Below are 22534 nucleotides of genomic sequence, written 5' to 3' on the forward strand. Positions count from 1 at the left end.
GGTGCCAAAAATGAGCTGCCGATATATATTACGTCTGCTAAATCTGTCAATGCTTAAGAATTTGCTAAAAGCTCATTTTGTGATGGCAGCCAGTTAAACCTTATGTGACACTGGACCATAAAACCAGTCTTAAGTGTAAATTGTTTTTAAAATTGAGGTTTATACATCATCTGAAAGCTGAATAAATAAGCTTTCCATTGATCGGATCTGACAATATTTGGCACACACACGCACACACACACACACACACACACACACACACACACACACACACACACACACACACACATATATATATTTAGTGGTAAAAATTATATTAAAACAACATGAAACTGAACTTGATATGACCTGAATCATGAAAGAGTATTATGGAAGTAGAATTTTCAAAAAACACCCAGACTTTGTGCCCAATAAAAAGTGAGGCACGGGACTGAAAAACAAACACCCTGATAACCCAGATAATACTATACAATTGATAGTAATCATTTTGATAAATGAAGACTATTAGATACATTAAATATCTTGTTACTAGTAGAGCCCTTGTGTGTGTGCGCAAGCATCTTTTCTTTGCTAACAGGGAAAAATTTAGATATGGTTTGAAACAGAATCATAATCAGAATGAATTCGTCATGCTGTGACGCCATAAACTCTATGAAGGATACAGAGCAGGTAAAAAAAAAAAAAACTACAGTCCCGATGCTGATAAATAGAGTTAGAGGAGGAAATGTTTCCGTGAGCGTTTACTGGTATCTTAGTCAGAGATTATAGGTCACTAGGCTGTTCAACTTTTTCATCTATTGTTTGGCTGTCTCGCAGAAGACATTTATTGATTTCTGATATGTCCGAAAAATAAAAGAAACCATGCCATGACAGTAATTTACATTAACAGGCAAAAAGTTGACAAAAGTTAGCCATGCAACTAAACTCATTAGTCATGATCTTAAAAACTTTTCTCTAAAAGTCTCATTTAAATGTTTTGAGCTAGCTTTGTGGAAATGATTGTGTGTGTACTGTATGTATGAATATGAGTTTTTAAATACAACTTTAATACAACATATTATTTCATTTTGTTTTATTGTTTGAGAGAATGTTGAGAGCTGAAATCTGAGAGCAGGCAGAACATAAAATATTAAGTTTTGATATGTTTAGCACTTTTGGTCACAACATAATTCCCATATTTCCATCTTCCATTTTTCGTGAAAGACCTATATTTTAAAATATAGAAAATAGTTGTAATAAAGAATGAGTCAGTGTGTCTACCCTTTTTATGCAGGACACTTTTGTTTTCAAACATTTTATCTCATGGTGAATTTTATGAACTTAAATATTACATATATATTTTTATAAACCATTTCTATTTTTTTTATATCATGCATTGTCAGCTATTATACCAAAACCATAATGCATTCATTTTTTTTCAAATGTTTAATTAATACAATATGAATTACTTAGCTTATAAAATATACTGCAGTAAATTTGCAGTGCTATAAAGTATTAACCAGTTCACCAAATAATAAAATAATTCTGTCATCATTTACATATCATTCCAAACCCATATTTCTTTCTTCTGCTGATTAAAAAAGAAGATATTTTAAAGATCATTGGGAACCAAACTACATATGGGTGCCGACTGTCTTCAATTGAGAAAATGAACACTAAGACATGTCCCTAAATATCTTCTTTAAGATAGGAAAGGAAAACAAACAGTTTTGGAATGACATTAGAGTGAATAAATAATGACAGAACTTTTGTCCTTGCATTCCTGTAATGTAGATTAATGAAGAGTGTTTAAGTGTTGACACACTAAATCAGTGTCAGATTGTCACCTCAAATAAATCAATAAAACAAATACCACATATAGTAAATGCACTTGTGAAAAGGAAGAAGGAAGTAAATCTGTTGCCCCGCCTGAGACTCCACCAGTGATGCTTAGAGGAGTGAGGATGAGGGATGGTTTAAAAGCACAGCCACTCCATCCACTCACTACAACACACTCCGAGCCTTGACTCCAGAACCAGAGAGACAGAGAGACCTATTAGAGACCTGGTGAGAAATGCAATATGTCAATCTTCTCTTTAAATTATGTGTTTTTCTCTAAGTTTAATTGCACTTATTGTTAAACTCTGTGAATCTGATTGCAAATGCAAATATTGTATTTAGAGAAATTCATTCTTATATTTATTTGACAATTCTTACTCAAAGTATTTTTTTCAGGTCATTTTAGAATAAATTCTATTAGTATTATTTTTTTTGTCTGTGCCCTTTAAAATGTAAAATAGCCTTGTTTAAAAACTGCTAAGTCAGGTTAAATGCTATTTTATACTGCATGCATTTTATTTAAAATGTTCATTATTTTTAATTATTTTAATTTAATTTAATTTAATATAATTATTTATTTTTTGCCTATAAAATTGTTGAAATGTATATAACAGTGAAATTTGTCATGAACATAATGTGCTCATTCTCTAAATGTCTCAATATGTTTTTCAGAGATGAATCTTCACACTTTTGTTTTTGTGGTGGGATGTTGTTTTGCTCTTTCATTTGGTGGTAAGTTTACCAGTGAATGTGCAATCATAAATTAAACTGCTGATCTATTACATAAAAACATGGAAAAATATCTGGTGCAAGATATTTGTTCTTTCAATCATTTAAGCTTTTCATCTGGTGTAACATCTATCTTGATACAATTTCATGGCTACATATCACTTATTACATGACAGCTTTGCTGCATTTTGTTAATCAAGAAAAGGCATAAATATCTTAGACTAGAGGAATTTCATTAATTTATCCTTCAAAAAGGAAGAGGGATATTACAGGCTTAACTAAATTAGTCATTATTAGATGTACTTAGATAATTAGAAATACGGTTTTCTTTTTCTTTTTTAGCAGAAGGAGAAAGTCCTGGGAGACGTTTCATTCTAGATTCGATTGAGGAAGCAAAGAAAATCGTGGATGCTGCTTACAAGTATTCTCGTGATGAGTGAGTAACGTTTATAAGAATGTTGCTCAATATTCCTGTTCTGTCATCCCAGTTATTGATCTACTTATTTTTATAAATCTCCTAACTTCCAGGAGTTTAGCAAGGGTGCGCAGAGATGTCATCAAGCCGTCCGACAAGCTACGTCTACTGAAACAGCCAGCTCGAAAGACACGAGAAGCCGTGAGAGCAGCAGACTACATGGTGCAGACACTGAGGCTGATCAGTGAGAAAGCCCATCATGTACACAAGAGGTCCATCAATGCTACAGGTATAAAGACAGCATGTTGAAAATCTGGCCAAACTCAGATCAGATCTACTGTCTGATGTTCCATGCTCAGGACTGTCAATATGTATTTTCTCCTAGACCTGCTGACTCCAGATGAGCTGAAGACCATTGAACGTCTGACAGGCTGTACAGCTCAAATCCAGCCCCCATCTTGTAGGACCACACCCCTCATAAACAAATATCGAACTATCACCAGTGTCTGCAACAACCGGTCAGTCTTTCCTTCCATATTCATGGCAGTCTTTTTTCAAATACTTTTTTGTTTGCGGTGTTAAACATCTAACTTTACAATTTCCAGGAGGAACCCACTCCTTGGTGCATCCAATACCGCTTTTACCCGCTGGTTGCCTGCTCGCTATGAAGATGGCATCTCCCAGCCCAATGGGTGGAATCCCAACAGATTGCACAACGGTGCAGTGCTGCCCCTGGTACGATGGAGATTATTATGAGTAGTTTACTTGTCCATCAGTGAGGCCATCAATTGATTAACAATGTCTGAATTCTGTCTTCCTCATTGATTCCAGGTCAGATTGGTTTCAAATCGTATTCTAAGCACTGCTGATGCTGACATAGAGAGTGATCGCGAGTTTACCTTCATGCTCACCATCTTTGGGCAATGGGTTGACCATGATCTGACTTTAACGCCCTTCTCACCAAGCATCAGATCCTTCAGCAATGGCCTTAATTGCGATGAGAGTTGTGAGCGCTCTGAACCTTGCTTCCCAATTCCGGTCAGTCGAGGATTGTCTTTCTGTCAATGATTGTCCCACTCTTGTTCTTGTATAATAGCAGTCTTTCATGCTATATTTAATGTCTGAACACAGGCCCCTACAGGAGATCAACGCCTGAGGCCTGGCACCTGTCTCCCTGTCTTCCGTTCTTCACCTGCCTGTGGCTCCGGGAACACTGCCTATATGTTTGGTGGGAATCCCAAAGTTCGGGAACAGATCAATGCTCTCACAGCTTTCCTAGATGCTGGACAGGTTTATGGGTCCGAGGATGGGCTAGCAAAGGAACTTCGAGACCTGACCAATGATGGTGGTCTTCTACGTGTCAATCATCAGTTCACTGACAATGGTCGAGAGCTTTTGCCTTTTACCAGTGTAGAAAGCAACATGTGTGCCACTCGCAGGAACACCCTCAATGACACCACCCTTACAGAGGTGCCTTGTTTCATTGCAGGTCAGTACCTTGTGCCTTTGTAATGCAATTATCAGGCATATTCCTTATCTAGAACTGGGGTCTCCAACCCTTCTCCTAGAGAGCCACCGTTCTGCAGATTTCAGCTCCAATCCCAATCAAACACATCTGAACCAGCTTATCAACCAGGGTTGAACTGAAGTCTGCAGGATGGTACCCTTCAGAAGCAGTGTTAGAGATTGCGGATCTAATATGTGTGGTATATGCCTATTATTTGCACAACTCCGTGTGGCAAATGCTAATGAACTCTCAATGTGTGTAGGGGATGTCCGTGTTGATGAAAACACTGCACTCACCTCAATACACACACTTTTTGTGAGGGAGCACAATAGATTGGCTCGTGCCCTCCATGCGCTTAACCCTACCTGGAGTAGTGAAACCCTCTATCAAGAGGCAAGAAAAATTGTGGGTGCCTACAACCAGGTAAAGACCACTAGTGGAAACTGCATCAAACATATGCAGTAACATTTGGAGTACAACAAATATATTTATGATCAACCTCTCCTTTCTCTTTTAGATCTTGGTGTTTAAGGAATACTTGCCACATATTGTGGGCCTTGATGCTTACAATAGATACCTCGGACAATATCCAGGTTATGATGAGAATGTGGACCCAACCATTGCAAATGTTTTTGCCACTGCAGCTTTCCGTTTTGCCCATCTGGCCATCCAACCCATGATATTTCGTCTTGATGAAAATTACCAGAACCATCCACAATTTCCAAGCGTGCCCCTTTATGAGGCCTTCTTTTCTCCTTGGAGGGTGATCTTTGAGGGTGAGTTTGTGATGCTTCAGAATAACTAAGGAGTCTTGCATCCGCTACAATTGTTCTTTTTCAATCTTATTTTACTTTTGCTTTTCATCTTGCATAGGTGGCATCGATCCTCTGCTTCGTGGACTGATTGGTCGACCAGCAAAACTGAACACACAGGACCACATGTTGGTGGATGCTCTTAGGGAGAGGCTGTTTGCCTTTACATCACACATTGCTTTGGATTTGGCTGCCCTTAACATGCAAAGAAGCCGTGACCACGGTATACCAGGTAAATATTCTGGACTCCTGATTCTGGACTTTCAGAACTCTTTAGACCAGGGGTGTGCAATCTTGTTCCTGGAGGGCCACTGTCATGTAGAGTTTAGCTCCAACCCCAATTAAACACACCTAAACCAGTTATAAAGGTCTTGCTAGGCATACTAGAAACTTCTATGCAGGTGTGTTATGGCAAGTTGGAGCTTAACTTTGGTTCTCCAGGACCAGGTTTGGACACCCCTGTTTTAAACCCAACTTTGTGAAGCCAACCCAACTTAATGCTGCATTTTCACTCCATGTTATTTTGGAAGAAGACTTACTGAGTATCCATCTGTTGTTCTTCCTTAAAAGGCTATAATTCATGGCGTCGGTTCTGTGGACTGTCTGCTCCTCGGAATGAGCAAGAATTGGCTGTGGTGATGAACAACAGTGAATTGGCTCGCAGGTTGCTTGAGCTTTATGGCACCCCTGAGAACATTGACATTTGGTTGGGAGGTGTTGCTGAGCCTTTTGCTCCTGGTGCTCGTGTTGGTCCTCTTTTTGCCTGCCTCATCTCTACACAGTTCCAGCGCATCCGCCAGGGGGATAGGTAAATATCTCTGTGTATTTAGTCCAATCCTTCCCCTGGAGGGCCACTACCCTGCAGAGTTCAGCTCCAACCCCACTACCCTAATTAACCACACCTGAACCAGCTAATCAAGTCTTCAGGACACTTCCAGGCAGATGTGTTGGGGCAGGTTGGAACTAAACTCTGCAGGAAAATGGTCCAGAAGCAGGACAGGACACCTCTGATTTAATCTGAGACTAGTATGTGTTTGAGAGGTATTAACGTCAAGTGTAATGGTGTGTTCAGGTTATGGTTTGAGAACGATGAAGTGTTCACCACAAGACAAAAATCATCACTGGCCTCTGTGTCACTAGCCCGCATCATCTGTGACAACACTGGAATCCTCAGAGTTCCCTTTGATCCTTTCCGCTTCACCAGTCCTACTAGTTTTATTAACTGTAGGGATATCTCAGCCTTTGACCTCACCCCTTGGTTTGACTCTGGTAAGGTGCAAGTGCAAAAGAGCTCTTAAATGTGTATATGTGATATAATCATTCATAAAACTTCTTCTGACTGCACATTTCTGTTTAAGCTTCTTACTATTTGTACATGTGCTTGGACTTAATTGTGCTTAATTTTGTTAGTATAATCATATATCATGTATTGAAGAAAAATTACAGTCTGTCCACTTGGTCACCACAATTTGGTAATTCAGTGTTTGACCTTTCAGGTGATGGTGTCATTGGCATTAACTTTGGAAATGAGGTTAGACAAGTGTTTGTTTTCTCCTGAATGCAAGCAAAAATATTTTGTTTTGCATGACCTATAATTGAATTTAAAATGGCAATCAGTTCACTGCAAAATCTCTTAACTTGATACAGCTTGTATATCTTATTTGATCTGCTTTGCTGTACACTAGCTTGATACACTGACATATATTCATTTATATGTCACAAATATCATGCATTGTTTCATGACAGCATTCAAACGCCACCAAATCTTTGCAAGCTGTTCAGACCTTACTTCAGCCTTTAGCTTGCTTCAAATGGTTTTGCATGGGTTTTGGGAATATTTTAAATGTAAAATTGTGATTGCAAACGGTTTAAATATAAAACATCTATTTATTACCCCTCAGATACAGATTCCTTCCGAGGGCCTCCCGGACCCAGAGGACCCCCAGGAGAACCTGGTAAGCCAGTCATACCTCAAACATGCCCTCTAAATATTACTTAAATATCATTTAAAGATAATTCATCTTTAATTCTAATTTTTAATTGTCTCAGGTCCCCGAGGTGTAGCAGGCCCCCCTGGACCTCCAGGACCTCCAACTAATACCACAGGACAACAGTCTGCCTTCTTTGCTTCTGTTGGTACCATCCTCCCTGCCACTGCTACGGTTGTTGTGTTTAATCAGGTCCTTTACAATGGACAGAACCATTATAACCAAAATTCAGGTCAATTCATCTGCCAAATACCCGGTGTATATGAATTCCAGTTCTCATGCCTAGGAACTCGGACTTTGGGTATTGTTACTTTAAAGAAAAATAATGTTGTACAGGTAACTGCTGAAACTATCAACCTTAATACACGATCATTAGCGGAAGGGAGTGTGGTTCTAAACCTGCAGAGGGGCGACAGTGTGTGGATAGAGGCTTCTCGAGGTGCTAATGGTATAGGCAGATCAAGCTATTTCTCTGGTCATATTCTTTTCCCTGTTTGAGACTATTGCTTATGATGCATTTTCCCCTTTCACAAAGCTGTTGTTTTTAATTATGAATGAAGTTGCATACAAATTCACATATAATATGACAGCTAAAAAATCCTATGAAATGCAAACTGTAAATTTGCTATTTTTCCTTTGTCTTTAAAAAAAAACAATTCTTACTGTATCTTAAGCCGTTGTGCTTTCCTGTTCTTGGTGGTGTTTTGTTTTATTAATAAGATGACTGACTGTTAGTTATGCAAAATTAAGAGTGCAGTTATACTTTAGTCTTTGAATTATGCATTGTTTAAAGCACAAAGCAGTGCTCATGCAATGACAATTCTTTTTTTCATGTACTGTATGGTGGTATTTGTTGTTTTTGGTTTTGGTTTTGTTGTTAGATTGCAACAAAAATATTCTGTAGTCCATGGTGTGACAGTTATTTTTTTGTGTATGCTTTTAGCAAAGTGAAAAACAAAAAAAATAAATGAACTTTCTGTATCATCAATTCATTATTCGACTCGTTCTACTTCTTCAGTGATGAGCAGTGTTGGGAGTAAAGCATTAAAGTAACAAACGTTATGTAATCAGTTTACTTCTTGCAAGTAACTAGATAAGTAATGCATTACTTTTTAATTTAAAATAAAATATCTGAGTTACTTTTTCAAAAAGGTAATGCCAGTTACATTGTTTTTCCATTTATTGACTGACAAGTCTTCTGTCTCCATATTGGAAGAAATTGGAAGTATAGAGGTGTGTGCTGTGTGAACATGATGTAGTTCTAGACTAAATGAGAATGTGCATGAATTCCAGTGTTAATTTTGGTAGCCATTTTTGATTTAGTCTTAGTATTTATCTTGAGACGAAAATGCTTAATAGTCTTAGTCAAATCTGAATTACATCGCGAACCGGATATCACTACACTACAGTGAACGCGCTCACAACAGACCCGGAAGAGAAGACAATGCTGAATAAAGTCTAATAGTTTTTGCTATTTTTGGACCAAAATTTATTTTAGATTCTTCAGAAAATTCTAACGGACCCTCTGATGTCACATGGACTACTTTGATGATGTTTTTCTTACCTTTCTGAACATGGACAGTATACTATACACACAGCTTCAAATGGAGGGACTGAGAGCTCTCAGACTAAATCTAAAATATCTTAAACTGTCCGAAGATAAATGGAGGTCTTACTGGTTTTGAACGACATGAGGGTAAGATATTAAATTACATAATTTTCATTTTTGGGTGAACTAACCCTTTAACACTGCACGAAACGTCAGTTTCGCGTCAGCCATCCCTACCTAAATTCTATTAGTAATTTTCAATACTATTTAGTGCAGACAGGGAGCATAGTATGCACATTGGGATGCAGGGAATGAGTGGCGTAGTAATTAGTAAGCTACTAATTATGGCAATTACAAGCCTTAAAAGCACTTTATATTCCGCTCCAGTGGAGGGCAACACATCCTTTCGAGACCGCTCCAATACGAACATTTTTTTTTTTTTTTTTGTAGAAGCAAAAGTCTGCAAAAAGGCCCAAATGACTTATGTTTTGGTTAGAGACTGTTTTTCGCTGACTATGAAGAAGAAGAAGAAGAAGAAGACGACGACGACGAAGAAGAAGAAGAAGACGAAGCCGGTCGCGGATCTATCTTCACGAGCTGGTCTCGTGTTTCCCGTCAAGCACTTTCGGCAGACTGTCACCCTCGGAAAGCTCCCTCGGACAGTCGACAAGAAAGCGGCGGTGTTTCTCACAGGTGTGCTGGAGTTCCTCGTGGCCCAGGTCCTGACTTTGGCGGGGCATGATGCAGTACTTAATCAGTCAAATAACATCACATTACACCATCTTCCTGGACTGCAGGACAAAAAGAGATATGCAAAGTTGTTGGAGCTCTCTAAAGAAGAAGAAGGGGAAGATTAGGTCGGCGTAGCTGTGTAGTTCACTGCACTTTTGTTAACCTCGGACTGAATGATGCACGAACATTTATTACGTCTTCAGCGCTGTTTTTTTTTTCATGCAAACACACCGTGCAGTTCTTCCTGCTTCAATGTTTTGTTTGACATGATCTCAACGCTCTACTTTTCTGCACTTATTGATAGATATATTTTGTCTTTTGGGTCTGTGCAATCCTTCTTGAGCAAGAATTTTTAACTTTTTATATTGTTGGAAATAAACGTTGTGAAATTGGAAGACTTCTTCGTGGGTGTTTTAATGCCAACAAAAGATCTCCAGTACTATGTAAGATTTAAAAGAATTAGATTAAAGCACACTTGGATCACAAATCAGTTTTCCAGGCATTTCCAGCAAAAGTAGGCTCTACAACAACCACTATATATTAATCTCATTGGCAATATTATTGTCCAGTGTCCTCTTCTGTGGCTGCTGGTCTGGCCTCATGTTCTTCTCTTTATTTTAGTTTTATATCATAATTACGGTGAATAGGTCAGTCTAACTAACAAGCCATCCTAAGAGCAAGTTGAAATAAATTAACTGCAAATTTAGGGTTAGATGCTGTATTTTTAGGAGTAGCCCATCTCCAAATATAATTTATTCCACCTTCATAAAAATTACTTAAGTGGCCCAGTTGTACTAAAAAAGGTACACTACGTATATATATATTTTTTTCCATCGTTGTATCCCTTATTTTACCTCCCATACAATTGTTTGTTTTTCTGAATGCTCCTGTCCAAATTCAGGATCCTTAAAATAATCTGAGGAGACTAAATCTGTTGAAATTCGTTTTAGTTCACAGAAGTCGAGAGAAAAGTAAGGGGTTTAAGATATTTTCAAATATAAAGTGTTTTTAAGAAGTCAGTGATTTGAAAAGTGAACATGTACCAGATGCTAGATGCTGATAGTTACAACAGGTGGCGCTAGTACTTTACGATAGCGAAAAGAAACTGGTGTTTCCAGTGTTTGGAATAGCATATTCCTTATATTACTCTCACTATAACATGTATACTGCAAACAGTGTCTTTTCTAGTATGATGGAAGAGATGTTTAAAAAAAAACTTTTTGCATTATACTCATAAATTACAAATTTCTTACATAAAATTGCATTAAAAAAATATGTCCAACTCAACGTTTGCTGAATTGCACATGCACCATGATGAGGTCATCTGACGAGAATATATATATGAATTAATATTTCTATACCCAATAAAAGGTATGAGTCCATTTCAGAACAAAAAAAAGATATTTATATTGGGCCTGTGGTCCTTATCTAGACAATACAGTTTAATTTTGCTTTGGAAATAATTGTATATATGTTGTCTATATTATTTAGCTAATTCTTCTTTCACAATATTCTTATTTTTGTCCCTGTTGTCTATATTTGTATTATTACCAGCCATTCAGACTAAACCTATTTTCTTCTACTGCTTTTAAATAACAGTTTACAATATCACCCTATTATGAGAGAGAGAGAGAGAGAGAGAGAGAACAAAAAAGGCCAAACTACAAAACCACTGATGTTGAGTAGAATTTCTCCGGAAATCTAATGTTTAGCCAAAAGTCTGAGTTAACTTTGAATTCTTCTTTTGTCACCACCAATGATAACACTGTGGTTTAGTCCTACCTATAAACAGCCCCCATTCCATGGGATTTATAATGAGGGAAATGCAATGACCTAAAGGGAATGACAGAAATGTTTAGAAGGGAATATGGAAAGACGTTACTGCTTGGTGTTCTGTGAAAAGAGAGGGACTCCTCCCCTTGTTCACTCTCAGTGAATTCTCTCCCAGTCCAGCCTACACGTGCCTGAGTGCCACGTAGGCCTGTGTGGATGTGCACAATACCAGTTAAGGCTTCGCTCCTTGCCTCTGAGTAATGGAAACCTGCTGTTTTTTCAGAGCAAATCATCCGAAACAAGCTGTGCCGAGTTAGGCTACTAGTTTATTTTGATACGAAGCCTAAGTTAATTTCCAATTTAAGTTGCTTAAAAATGTTTTATTATGAATTGATGGACACTGAGTGTTAGATAGGATATTTAAAAAGTAAATCATAAAATGAAATATGAAAACTATATATATATTTTTTCTTGAGTTAAGTTCATGAAGTCCAGTGCTATTTCCCAAATACAGAACATTCCCTTAACGTTAGTATTTGGTTCTCATTTGGTTATTTTTGGGAACCAACTAATGGCGTTCAGTATATAGTAAAATAACATTCTTAACATTCTGGGAACAAAAAGCAACATTGTCAACATTAAGGTCTTCCCCTTCCCTCTGAAGTTCAGGAGAGCATTCATATTTTTATGTCGTGTTTGTAAGTTTTAAAAGTGCGGTCACGTTTACCGCCGCTGTGCGAAATTTCGCAAGCATAATTCAGTCAGTTTCAATCGAAAGCTGCACTATTTGGAGTTTCACTCGTGCGTGAAAAACGCTCCCCGCGCAGATTTCGCTCCTGTTCCAGTTGGACGCGCGAATTCGCCGCGTTGACCAATAGAAAGTGACGTAGGCTTAAGAATGAGCGGTGCTTTATGCGTCGCTATAATAATGATAATTGGCAATTTGATATCTTTGTCTGTGAAACACAACGCGTTCCAATTATGTTTCTGACTGATGATTCCTCGCAGCTTTACCTAATTTCCTTTTAACTTCCACTTTTAGGCCGTCTGTGTTTTCAGCAGACGACTTTTACTGCATTGCCTATCAACTAAAGAGAAAGCAAGCAACGTGGACAAAGGAACTAGGTTAATTGCTTTCACATGTGTTTCTAGTGCCTGAGGAAACCTGCCAGAGAAGAGGGAAGCCCGGCGCTGAACCGAGTGATGTACGAAAAACAACAGCGACCCGGTACAGCTGGTTCTGTTCAGGTGGCTCTCAGACGACGAGCACAGAGGGTTCTCGGTTTTTTTCTTTCACGCAGACCGACTTCAGTTAAAATGTCAGACAGCTACAATGGAATGCAAGACTTTATTAAAACGTTTGAATCTGGCCTTGTGGAATATGAGCAGATATGCGTTTCATTCTCTGAATATCCGAGTCCTTGTGAAGAAAAACACTTTTATTTATCTCCTTGAATGCGTCAGCAGAACGTGGAGGAGGATAGGGATTCATGGAATTATTTTATAATGCGTTGCCATTTCAAAGTGTTGTTGCAATGTAGCCTATACTTTACATTCATTTAATTATTGACATTGCCTACTACTCTTGAGCCAACTGCAACGTTTTCACATTGTTAAAAAAAATAATCTGAGACTCACATACCTCCAAGAAAGTTTGGGCTGACGTCCATTTTTTGTGCAAAATTAGCCCCACTGGCTTGCTTCAGCATTGCAGGCGGTTCAGGGAGGTCATGTAATGTTCGTATGGTCCATTTTGAGTTAAGTCTTGTGTGAGTGTCACTTATCTCTTGATCATTAGAATAAATCAAAGCTTTAACTGATACAGTTCTTAACACTTCACTGATTGATGTGTACATTGATGATACAACTGGAGAACATATTGCATGGCATGACTTTAACACATAACGTGCTGCAGACTAAAAACAGATTTACCGGATGCTGATTGGTTGATGCAGCATTCCAGCTGTGACATGAATCACCTGTTCAACTAGTACATAACTGTTCAACTTGCATGGCAGTCGCTATATTTTAAAGCAGAAATCAGTTTGTGCAAAATATATTTAAAATGAATACATATTGTGATAAATTAAACATTTGAATGTTTACAAATATTATGATTCTTTATTTTTATACTGTAATTATTTTATAAAAGCATGGACTAAATTCTTACATTTCTTTTTTGTCTTTGTTTTTGTTGTTATTGAAAAATGACCCTTTCTCAGATGAGTTAGTTTTTTCATTGGAACAGATTTAGAGAAATGTAGCATTACATCACTTCACCATGGATGCTCTACAGTGAATGGGTGCCGTCAGAATGAGAGTCCAAACTGATAATTTTTGGGGGGATTTTTTGGATTTTTATGTATGTATATATATATATTAAATCATCACTGCTGGCCAAAATAAGTCCATAATCCATAATAACACCTCCTCGACTGAAAGAGTCCATCCCCTGTTGTCCTCTCACATCAAACTCCATCAATATATTTGTTTAAACCTGTTTGGACTGTTTTAACTTGAAAACACATGATATGTACACATTTCTCTCATGATTTAGAATATACCTTTTTTTCACATTTCTTATGAATTATTGTGATGTTTTTATCAGCTGTTTGGACTCTGTGGAACGCTAAATTTCTCCAAATGTGTTCCGATGAAGAAAAAAAAAACACATCTACATTTTGAATGGCCATTTACATTAACTTTGAAAGTCAGGCAAGTTGTTCTAAAAAAATTCAATTTGCTGCAATTAGAAACCTTCGTCTGCAAAGAAAAGTAGAATACCATACTATTAGTGAAAATGTGCCCTCTAGTGTCCGCAAGAGAGTTTGCATAATTTCATTGCACTCGTGGATGATGAATATAAAATGGCTCATCTAAAAGAGATGAATTGTACATTGACAAAGATATATGTAGTCTATGGGGTCAGAGCGAAGGCCAAAATGAAATATCATCCATGTAATTTATGACACGTGTTGAGTGAAGCCTTAAATTTAAAGTATTTTTTCTGCTGGTCTGCAGAAAAGAGAGGAAAAAAAGACTTTGGAGACCTCTCCATTTAGCCGTGCAGTGTTGGTCCTTGTGGTTTGTCACTGGGCATGAGTGGTTCAAGAGGCTAGACACAGAATTTGGAGACCATTGATTACGTTTTTCTAAATAGCAATTGTGGTTCCTTTGCAAGCCATAGGATGCTTTGCTCATGGGAAAGTATAAGGCAGTAGTTGGGTCAGATGAGGGTATGTAACAGTTAAGGGAAAGAATGGAAGGAGGCATTAAGGTCTGGGTGGCCCAGGTGAGTTTATGATTGAATGTTATAAACAGTGCATCATGTGACAAATGTAGAACAGTTTCCAACAAGACGTGGAGCTCCTGAGCACATGTGATGTTTAATGTAGCACCTCGTAAAGCTGTGTAGGCTCCACACATGACTTTGCTTTCAGAAAGAGCTACAAAGTAATAAAGGATTTAGTGAAAGTTATAGGAGGAAAATAAAAAACGGAATTTGTTTCATGAGCAACAGCTTCCTGAACAGACATTGTAGTTTAAATCAGCTTTGCTTACTTTGCAGTCCTCGTTCTATGAGAACATTGATATATGGAGACATTTTGCCAATTTTTTAAAGTGCCTCTTGGGTTCATCCAAAAGTCACAGCACAACATGTTAGGAAATGCTGACCCCAAAACCACTATCTTTTGGTAATAATATTTAGAAAAAAAAATGTAATGATCTGAGAGTTTTTTTTTTATATATATATCTGTATAAAAATAATATTTACACAAAAATAAAGATTTTTGTAGAACATAAAAAAAGGAACAATAAAGCAGTTTAGTAGCTAGCCTAGGTTTTGAGAGTACATGCCACATGCATTTTATACTGGTTTCCTTTTACTTTTATTATTATTTTTATTATTAATTTATGTGTATGCACACGGGAATGCATTGCACTGAGGAAGATGTCAACAAACATTTTTGCACTAATGTAGGTCACGATGACAGCAGTTTTAAGTCATTTTTACAAATTCTTTACATATTTCTTTTGAAAATAACACGTTTTACAGTTTCATAAGGACGGGGCCTTTCCGTTACCAGAGCTTGTATAACAAAAAAAAAAAAAAAAAAACCCAGCTCCTCCTCCCTCTCACTTGCGCATCGGTTAGTCCAAGTGCAGAGCAATAGGAGGTCGCACTGAGATCTCACCTTTCCGTTATGTAAGTCTCACTTGATTTAATTTATTAGGCTATTTTTTTTTTTACAAGCAAGTTTTATGAAAAAGCACAGCTTAGCCCAATTGTATTGTTTCCCCAATTCAGTTACTGGAACATCGGTACGCAGAAGAACTGGAGAAGCCAATTTAACATAAAAAATGAGTACGAGTTTCATTGACACCTTAATTTACGCATTTGCGCATGTGTGTTTTTTAAGTTGCATTGTACAAACTGGTGTTTCTCAGCGTCAGGGCAACAGTGGAGCGGCAGCTCTCAGACAAACCTTACAATGGCAACACAACGGCAAACTCTTTAGTATATTAAGTCAAGGCTCGGAATATCAGCCACCGTTAAAACGAGACGGAAACCAAGAGCAGACGCAAGCCAGGCCGATAGCCATCGTCCGCAATGATGCTGCTGCTGCTACGAGAACAGACGGCTCAGCTGCTGCTGCTGCTTCTTCTCGAGCCTCCCAGAGCCGCTCCGCGCGCTTGCAGCCAGGTATCGGTGCGCGTTGGTTATCAGGTGGAGCGCGCGCCAGAGGATCACGCGGGCGCAGGAATCAGACGGAGCAGCTGCAAACATCAGTCAACGGCACCGACAGACCCACAATGGACGTTGAAATGATGGTTGGAGATGATCCTTACGACCCATACAAGTCCAGTGACCCGGACAACCCGTATTATAACTATTATGACACGTATGAGAGACGGCGTCCTGCCCCGCGCCCGGGATATGGCACAAGATACTTCCAGCATGGTAAAGACCGACTCTATCTATCTATCTATCTATCTATCTATCTATCTATCTATCTATCTATCTATCTATCTATCTATCTATCTATCTATCTATCTATCTATGACTTTCTTTACTTTTTGCAATTTTTGCCTCATGCTTATTGATCCGTTAATTTTTTTTTTGTGGATTTGGCAACTTCCATAAATTAATAAATAATAGGGCAGCTTTCCACATAAACAAATACAAATGCTATTAATTTGATATTTGATTACTCTATTATTACGTTGCGTAATAGACTACTTAGGATTAAAAATGATTTGCAATGTTGCAATGATTTGCAGTGTTGCGCAAAATGCACATCTGCCCACCATTTATGGAACTATATCATTCAAGCTATATGAAGAAATATAAAGTAGAAAAAAAAAAAGTGCTTAAAATATTTTGCACCAATTTGCACCAAAAAAAGAAAAGAAAAAGACGCCATCGTATCTTCCTCTGTTAATTGCATAATTACATATGTTTATCTTAATTGAAACTCTTGGGTTAAAATAATGGCATCCTTTTGAAAAACAACAGGCTAAGATGTTTTGCTTGTCAGGGTCTGATGGTTCTTCGAGGGGTTTTGAGAATTGGCAGGTGGTCAGTCTAGTTTAAGCTGTTTTAAAATAATTCAAATAATAATATTTGAATTCTATGCATTTTTCTCGTATCTGTAAATAAAATATTGCAGTGTTTTATAGGTTTGCCCGATCTTGTTGGAGACCCATACTACATCCAAGCGTCCGCCTACGTGCAGAGTGTTCCAATGTACAATCTCAGATGCGCCGCTGAGGAAAACTGCTTGGCGAGGTATTAATGTTGATATAAACAAAAATTATGCATAAACAAGAGCATAATCAAGATTTTTGCTGCAGTGCTGCACCTAGACAGAGTCAGGGCACTCGCATTCCTCCAAGTGTAACAGATGAGTCATGAGAACCTATTTAAATCCCATGTGGTAGGAACATCCTATAACTCAAACCAGCTTTGTGAGAGGGGAACAAATTAAACGAAAAGCCCTGCCACGGTGGGAAGCGAGGAACTCTACAAACAGATTTCACATAAAGCTGTTTACATAGAAAAATGATCACATGGATGACTGCGAAACACATTAGTGGGGCACACAGAAAATAGTCAAGTCTAGTTTCTTTGGAAATGTGCATCTGTACTTGTTCCATGTGCGTTTGAAATACGGCCACGGGGCCAAGATACACATTCTGAAAGCTGTTAGGACAATATGAGAAACTTAAGGAATGTCTGATATTTTGTAACCGCTTGGCTGTTTTTGTCGAGCAGCAGTGCATACAGATCCAGCGTGAGAGACTACGACACGCGTATGTTGCTGAGGTTCCCGCAGCGAGTCATGAACCAAGGAACCTCTGACTTCCTTCCCAGCAGGCCACGCTACAGCTGGGAATGGCACAGCTGCCATCAGTAAGTCCGAATCTGACATGTCCAACCATTTCTGCAGTTGCATGTGTAGTAATGCATCACAGACCACTTTTTAGAACTCTAAAGGGAGCAGATATGATGCAATGAACTGAATTCCTTTGGCAAAAGTAAGATTCTGAAGCTTTATCATGGTTTGAGTGTTGCATCTGACTGATATCTGAATCTAGTGCTGTTTTTACAGGGAAAAAGGTCTGTGTTCTTGTCTAAATGAAAGCACTTAGAAGAGGCCCACTATTGCTGCTTATACTTCAGTTGACTCAGTAATGGCTCAGTACATAGTTTTGTCCTGAAGTAAGCCGTGTCTCACTACCTACTACGGCTTACATTTGGAGAAGCTCCAGTGTATACAGTGACTTTAGGTCTTGTGCATAAATGAGGCGTAAGGTCTGTGTGCTGACCTACATTTATTTGACGGTGTCATAATATGAACTTTTTTGGTTGTTATTTATTTTTTATACTGCACAAAATGTTTTTTTTTTTTTAAGCTGGAGCTACTGAATCGTCCATTAGGATTTTGGACTGCTGCTGTTTTTCCACTTTGTTCAAAGGAATATTTTATCCAGAATTTACTTTTTTGAATCAGTTACTCATTCCATATCCGTATGACTTTCTTTATTCTGTAGAACCTAAAAGGAGAATTTTTGAAGAATGTACTGGTCTCTTTTCCCCATATAATTACAATCGGGGCAAAATTCAAAATGCACCAGTTGAAAGTGATGCATGATGATAACCTGATGTACTTTGCTGTTTCTAGGCACTACCACAGCATGGACGAGTTCAGTCATTATGACCTGCTGGAATCCAGTTCACAGAGAAGAGTAGCAGAGGGACACAAGGCAAGTTTCTGTCTGGAGGACACGTCCTGTGACTACGGCTACTACCGACGATACGCCTGCACCTCCCACACTCAGGTCAATCTCATTTAATATTTATGTGCCTCTATGACTCTGTTCCAAAACGATGTAACTGAAATTAAACCTGTGATCGATTTGAAACATTGTATGTCGCAAAATAGTGCCTTTGATAAAAAACAGACAGAAAACTCAATTCACAATGGATTTCTAAAGCCTTTGAGGTTTGCATGTGGCTAAGCTAACAACACTACTCCAGTAAAAATAAGAAATATATTAAACTACTAAAATGAAACCTCAAGTGACAGATTTCAAAACTTTGTATATTATAACAATAATGCTTCTCACTGAAAGTCTCAATGAAAGACTCAATTCACAATGAATTTCTGAAGATTCTGAGGCTAGCTGGTTACTAACAACGCCTGTTACATAAATTAAACAATGGTTTTATTATAGTAAAAGTGTGGCAACCATGTTTTTTTGGGGGGCATATTGACTACCATTTGTATAATTTGTCTAACTATAGTTAAGTTGTATTAATTAAAGTAAGTATAGATAATGTATAATTACAGTATAACTGTAGTAACCATGTTTTTTTGTTTTATTTGTAGTAACCATGGTAAATTGGTAAACATGGTAAAAAAAAGGGTACTACTCAAAGAAAAGAAAAAATCAATATTGAATGATATTACATATTTAATCAATATTTGTCCTGCAGTGTCCACCATCTTGGATGGATTTACAATAAATTCTGGCATCACCATGTTTGTCGAAAATAAATTCTTGACAAACATGGAATAAAAATATGTATGCCAGGATTATGGACTTATCTGTGTGTTTTTGCCCTCATGTTGACTGTGTTCATTTGATTCCAGGTTTGCCTCGTTCCTCCCCAATTATTCTGCCTTTAAAAGCCCTAGTCCTTTCGGTTCTTGTTTGTCAGATCTACTTGTTGGAAGTCTTTCTCGTTTCTTGTCTCTACTTTAGATTATTAAAGACTTATTCGTGTTATTTCCAGCGTTTCATCATTCCCTTCTAGAGGGAGGTTGTGACAGAAGACCCGACCGAAACAGTAACCTATGTGTCTATCCTCTGTTTTTGTTTAAAAAAATTTCTCTCAGTGTTTTTGTTTCCGTCGTGTTTTCCCATGGATCCCCTCCTTCGCCCCGGAGTACCTCCTCCTCCTGCTGGAGCAGCGGGAGAAATCACTCGAGACCCACACCAGACTCTTCTGGGTACTGGCAAGCCTCACTAACTACCCGGATGACGCGCTCTGTGTGTTCTACGATGCCAGTTTTAACTTTATGTACAGAGCACCGTCTTCCAAGGATGGTCCCTTAGTGAATTTCACCACCTTTGTGGAGTGGACCATGGTGAGAAATGGATCTCCGTTCCCCGCCGGTTCCCGAGAGCTTATTACCAGTGCCACTACTGACCAAGAGCCCAGCCCACCATCTCCCCGCGAGCCAGCGCTAAGCCAAGCAACTGAGCAGAGGATCTCCCCAGAAGTTGAGCCCAACCCGTCAGACCAGGTGCGAGAGCTGGCTACAGAGCCCACCACGACGTAGAAAGCCACGGACGGTGTGAACGCGGAGAGGAGCTGCCCCCTGCATCGCAGCTGAGGGTGAGCTTGGAGTGGTGTTGATGCCAAAAACTGCCCGCTGTCTCCGCTGGTCCTGTCCAGTCCTCCTTCGTCCTTGGTTCCCTCATCCAGCCCTAAGAGGGCTTCCGATCCTCCTGTGCCCGCTCCTAGAAAAAGAACGCCCTCCCACCCACACCTGCCTCCTCCACTGTTGTCGTCTGGCAAACCCTCTGCCCGCCCTCAGCCCACCATCATTGCGGTGCGAGCCCCACGGGACTGCCATCCTCCAGCATCGCCAAGGTCAGAGTATCCCTCACCTCTGCCTCCAGCCTACGAGGCTCGGACACCGCCTCTGCCCAAGCGGCTTCACCTCGACTCCTAGCTCCCTCGCCTCCACCATCACCCATCGATCCCTCAGCTCCACTGTGCTCCCTCGTCCCTCCAGCTTTGCTGTGTTCGGGCGTTGACCCGCCATCGCCTCTGGTCTCCTCTGTTCTGGCTGCGACTTGTGACTCCATCCCACTGGCTCTGCTTGGCTCCTTTCTCCCCGCCAGCTCCACCTTATCTGTTTATAGTGTATTGTGCAGAATTACAATGCCACATACTGGACCGGCATTTATACTACTGTACATTTTGTGTTGGTTTCATGTGGACACAGACATGTCTTGAGACGAAGGAAAAAAATATTGGATTGGGAAAGCTCTGGCTTCGTGTGGACATACCCACCCCTCATAGAAAATGTACAAAACCATACATGTGATACTGTATGAATTAATACTAATTAGCCACTTCATAAAATGTGTACAAAGTGGTCATTATTAATCCATAGCTACTGCAAGAAAAATCTATGACCCTATACTTACTATGGTTCAGTGATGGTATATTGTGGTAATACCATGATGCTGTATGATGCATACCTTAGTTTTGACCATAAACTTACTTAACCTTACTATGTGCTAAAAGTATGCTATTGTTGTTTTTCCAGGGCCTGAGTCCAGGGTGTTACGACACTTACAATGCCGACATCGACTGCCAGTGGATAGATATTACTGATGTGAAACCTGGAAACTACATCCTCAAGGTTTATGGCCTTAATCAAATTTATTTGATCGTTTACAAATATATTACTACTAAATATTGTAGAAACTTAATTTTCTGTAAATTTGCTTTGCAATGATTTGTATCATAAAAAGCGCTATACAAGTAAAATGTAATTGAATTATTGCATTCAAAAAATTTCCAATATCATGTTCCTGACTTCCAGCCTGTTTGTCTTTTTCTGGTTTAGGTTAGTATAAATCCCAGTTACCAGGTGCCAGAGTCAGACTACAGCAACAATATTGTGCGCTGTGATGTACGTTACACTGGAAACTACGTTTATGTTTCAGGATGTCATATTTCACAGTGAGTAGGCTATACTTCATTTATTTCATATTGTATACATTGTTTTGATTGACTAGTTAAACTAAATACATTTAATATGCTATATTTATTTCAGGTATTAAGGATCTAGTAAAGGATCCTAAGGAATAGGAAAAGCACATCAGAAAAGAAGTTTGATGATAAATACCTGCGACAGAGTGAACCGATGTATGGAAGCCGATCATGGGCCACCTTCCTGTTTGTGAGAGCCAATAATCAGCAGGGCATTTTAGTGTTGACTGTGCCACAGAATATAGAAGTCTGAGGCATAAGTCCAGTTTTACAGGCAATTGCATTATTCGTTTTATATATATATATATTTTTGCTATTAAATTACTAAGCAAAAATGAAAAAACAAGAGTCCAGGATCATATTGTGCTGGATTCTTCCTACAGAAATTTGAATAAAATGGTTTTTCTACTGCGAGAAACCACCACAGTTTGCAGAGATACCATGCATTCCCCAAATCATTCAGCATCATTCTCTGATAAATTATAAACATTAAACCTTCAGCTATTGACACACACTGGGGTTTTTACCTAAAAGATGCTTTAGTGTGCTAGAGCGATGCTTTAGTTGTGTATTCTAAGTAGATATTGATATACAGAAGCTCATATTACTGCAACACGTATTATATATGAAAAGAAAATTACTTGAATAAATAACTTCACACTTCATTATCTGACTTTGTTTTGTATTTTGACTTGCTTATCTCACAAATAATTAAAGTAAATATATGTGGTGTTTTTTATGGTTTTGTGTGATTTCTGAAGTATTTTCTAAAAGTAATGAATTCTAAAAATGTGTAATCAATTGTGTATATATAGATTTATTAATAACATGAGAATAATAATTAAAAAGAAGAATTAGGATACTGTCACAAAACGCTGCCGGCAGGAATACACCTGGGTCACACAGGTCAT

The 22534-nt window shown here is 38.6% G+C and overlaps 2 protein-coding genes across 3 annotated transcripts; both read left to right on the forward strand.

The window, feature by feature from the left end:
* Positions 1-1615: 1615 nt before the first annotated feature.
* On the forward strand, positions 1616-8261 carry LOC127966173 (eosinophil peroxidase-like). 2 transcript variants are annotated; one of them, XM_052567010.1, is made up of 16 exons: positions 1621-2046; positions 2491-2550; positions 2890-2983; positions 3076-3251; positions 3348-3480; positions 3568-3697; positions 3794-4000; positions 4094-4451; positions 4732-4892; positions 4987-5245; positions 5343-5513; positions 5852-6089; positions 6354-6550; positions 6778-6812; positions 7183-7236; positions 7331-8261. In XM_052567010.1, the coding sequence occupies exons 2-16, from the start codon at positions 2493-2495 to the stop codon at positions 7343-7345; spliced, it is 2286 nt and encodes a 761-aa protein (XP_052422970.1). In that variant the 5' UTR covers positions 1621-2046; positions 2491-2492; the 3' UTR covers positions 7346-8261. The 2 variants fall into 2 exon arrangements, with proteins under 2 accessions (XP_052422969.1, XP_052422970.1); XM_052567009.1 differs by lacking the exon at positions 6778-6812 and having other exon boundaries at positions 1616-2046.
* Positions 8262-15481: 7220 nt separating this feature from the next.
* On the forward strand, positions 15482-22288 carry LOC127965825 (protein-lysine 6-oxidase). The gene is made up of 8 exons (XM_052566509.1): positions 15482-15530; positions 15633-16286; positions 17006-17114; positions 17601-17738; positions 18511-18667; positions 21175-21270; positions 21478-21593; positions 21688-22288. The coding sequence occupies exons 2-8, from the start codon at positions 15686-15688 to the stop codon at positions 21692-21694; spliced, it is 1224 nt and encodes a 407-aa protein (XP_052422469.1). The 5' UTR covers positions 15482-15530; positions 15633-15685; the 3' UTR covers positions 21695-22288.
* The last annotated feature ends 246 nt before the right edge of the window (positions 22289-22534 follow it).

This window comes from Carassius gibelio, chromosome B10, assembly GCF_023724105.1.
Source record: "Carassius gibelio isolate Cgi1373 ecotype wild population from Czech Republic chromosome B10, carGib1.2-hapl.c, whole genome shotgun sequence".
In the NCBI taxonomy this organism is placed as follows: domain Eukaryota; kingdom Metazoa; phylum Chordata; class Actinopteri; order Cypriniformes; family Cyprinidae; genus Carassius; species Carassius gibelio.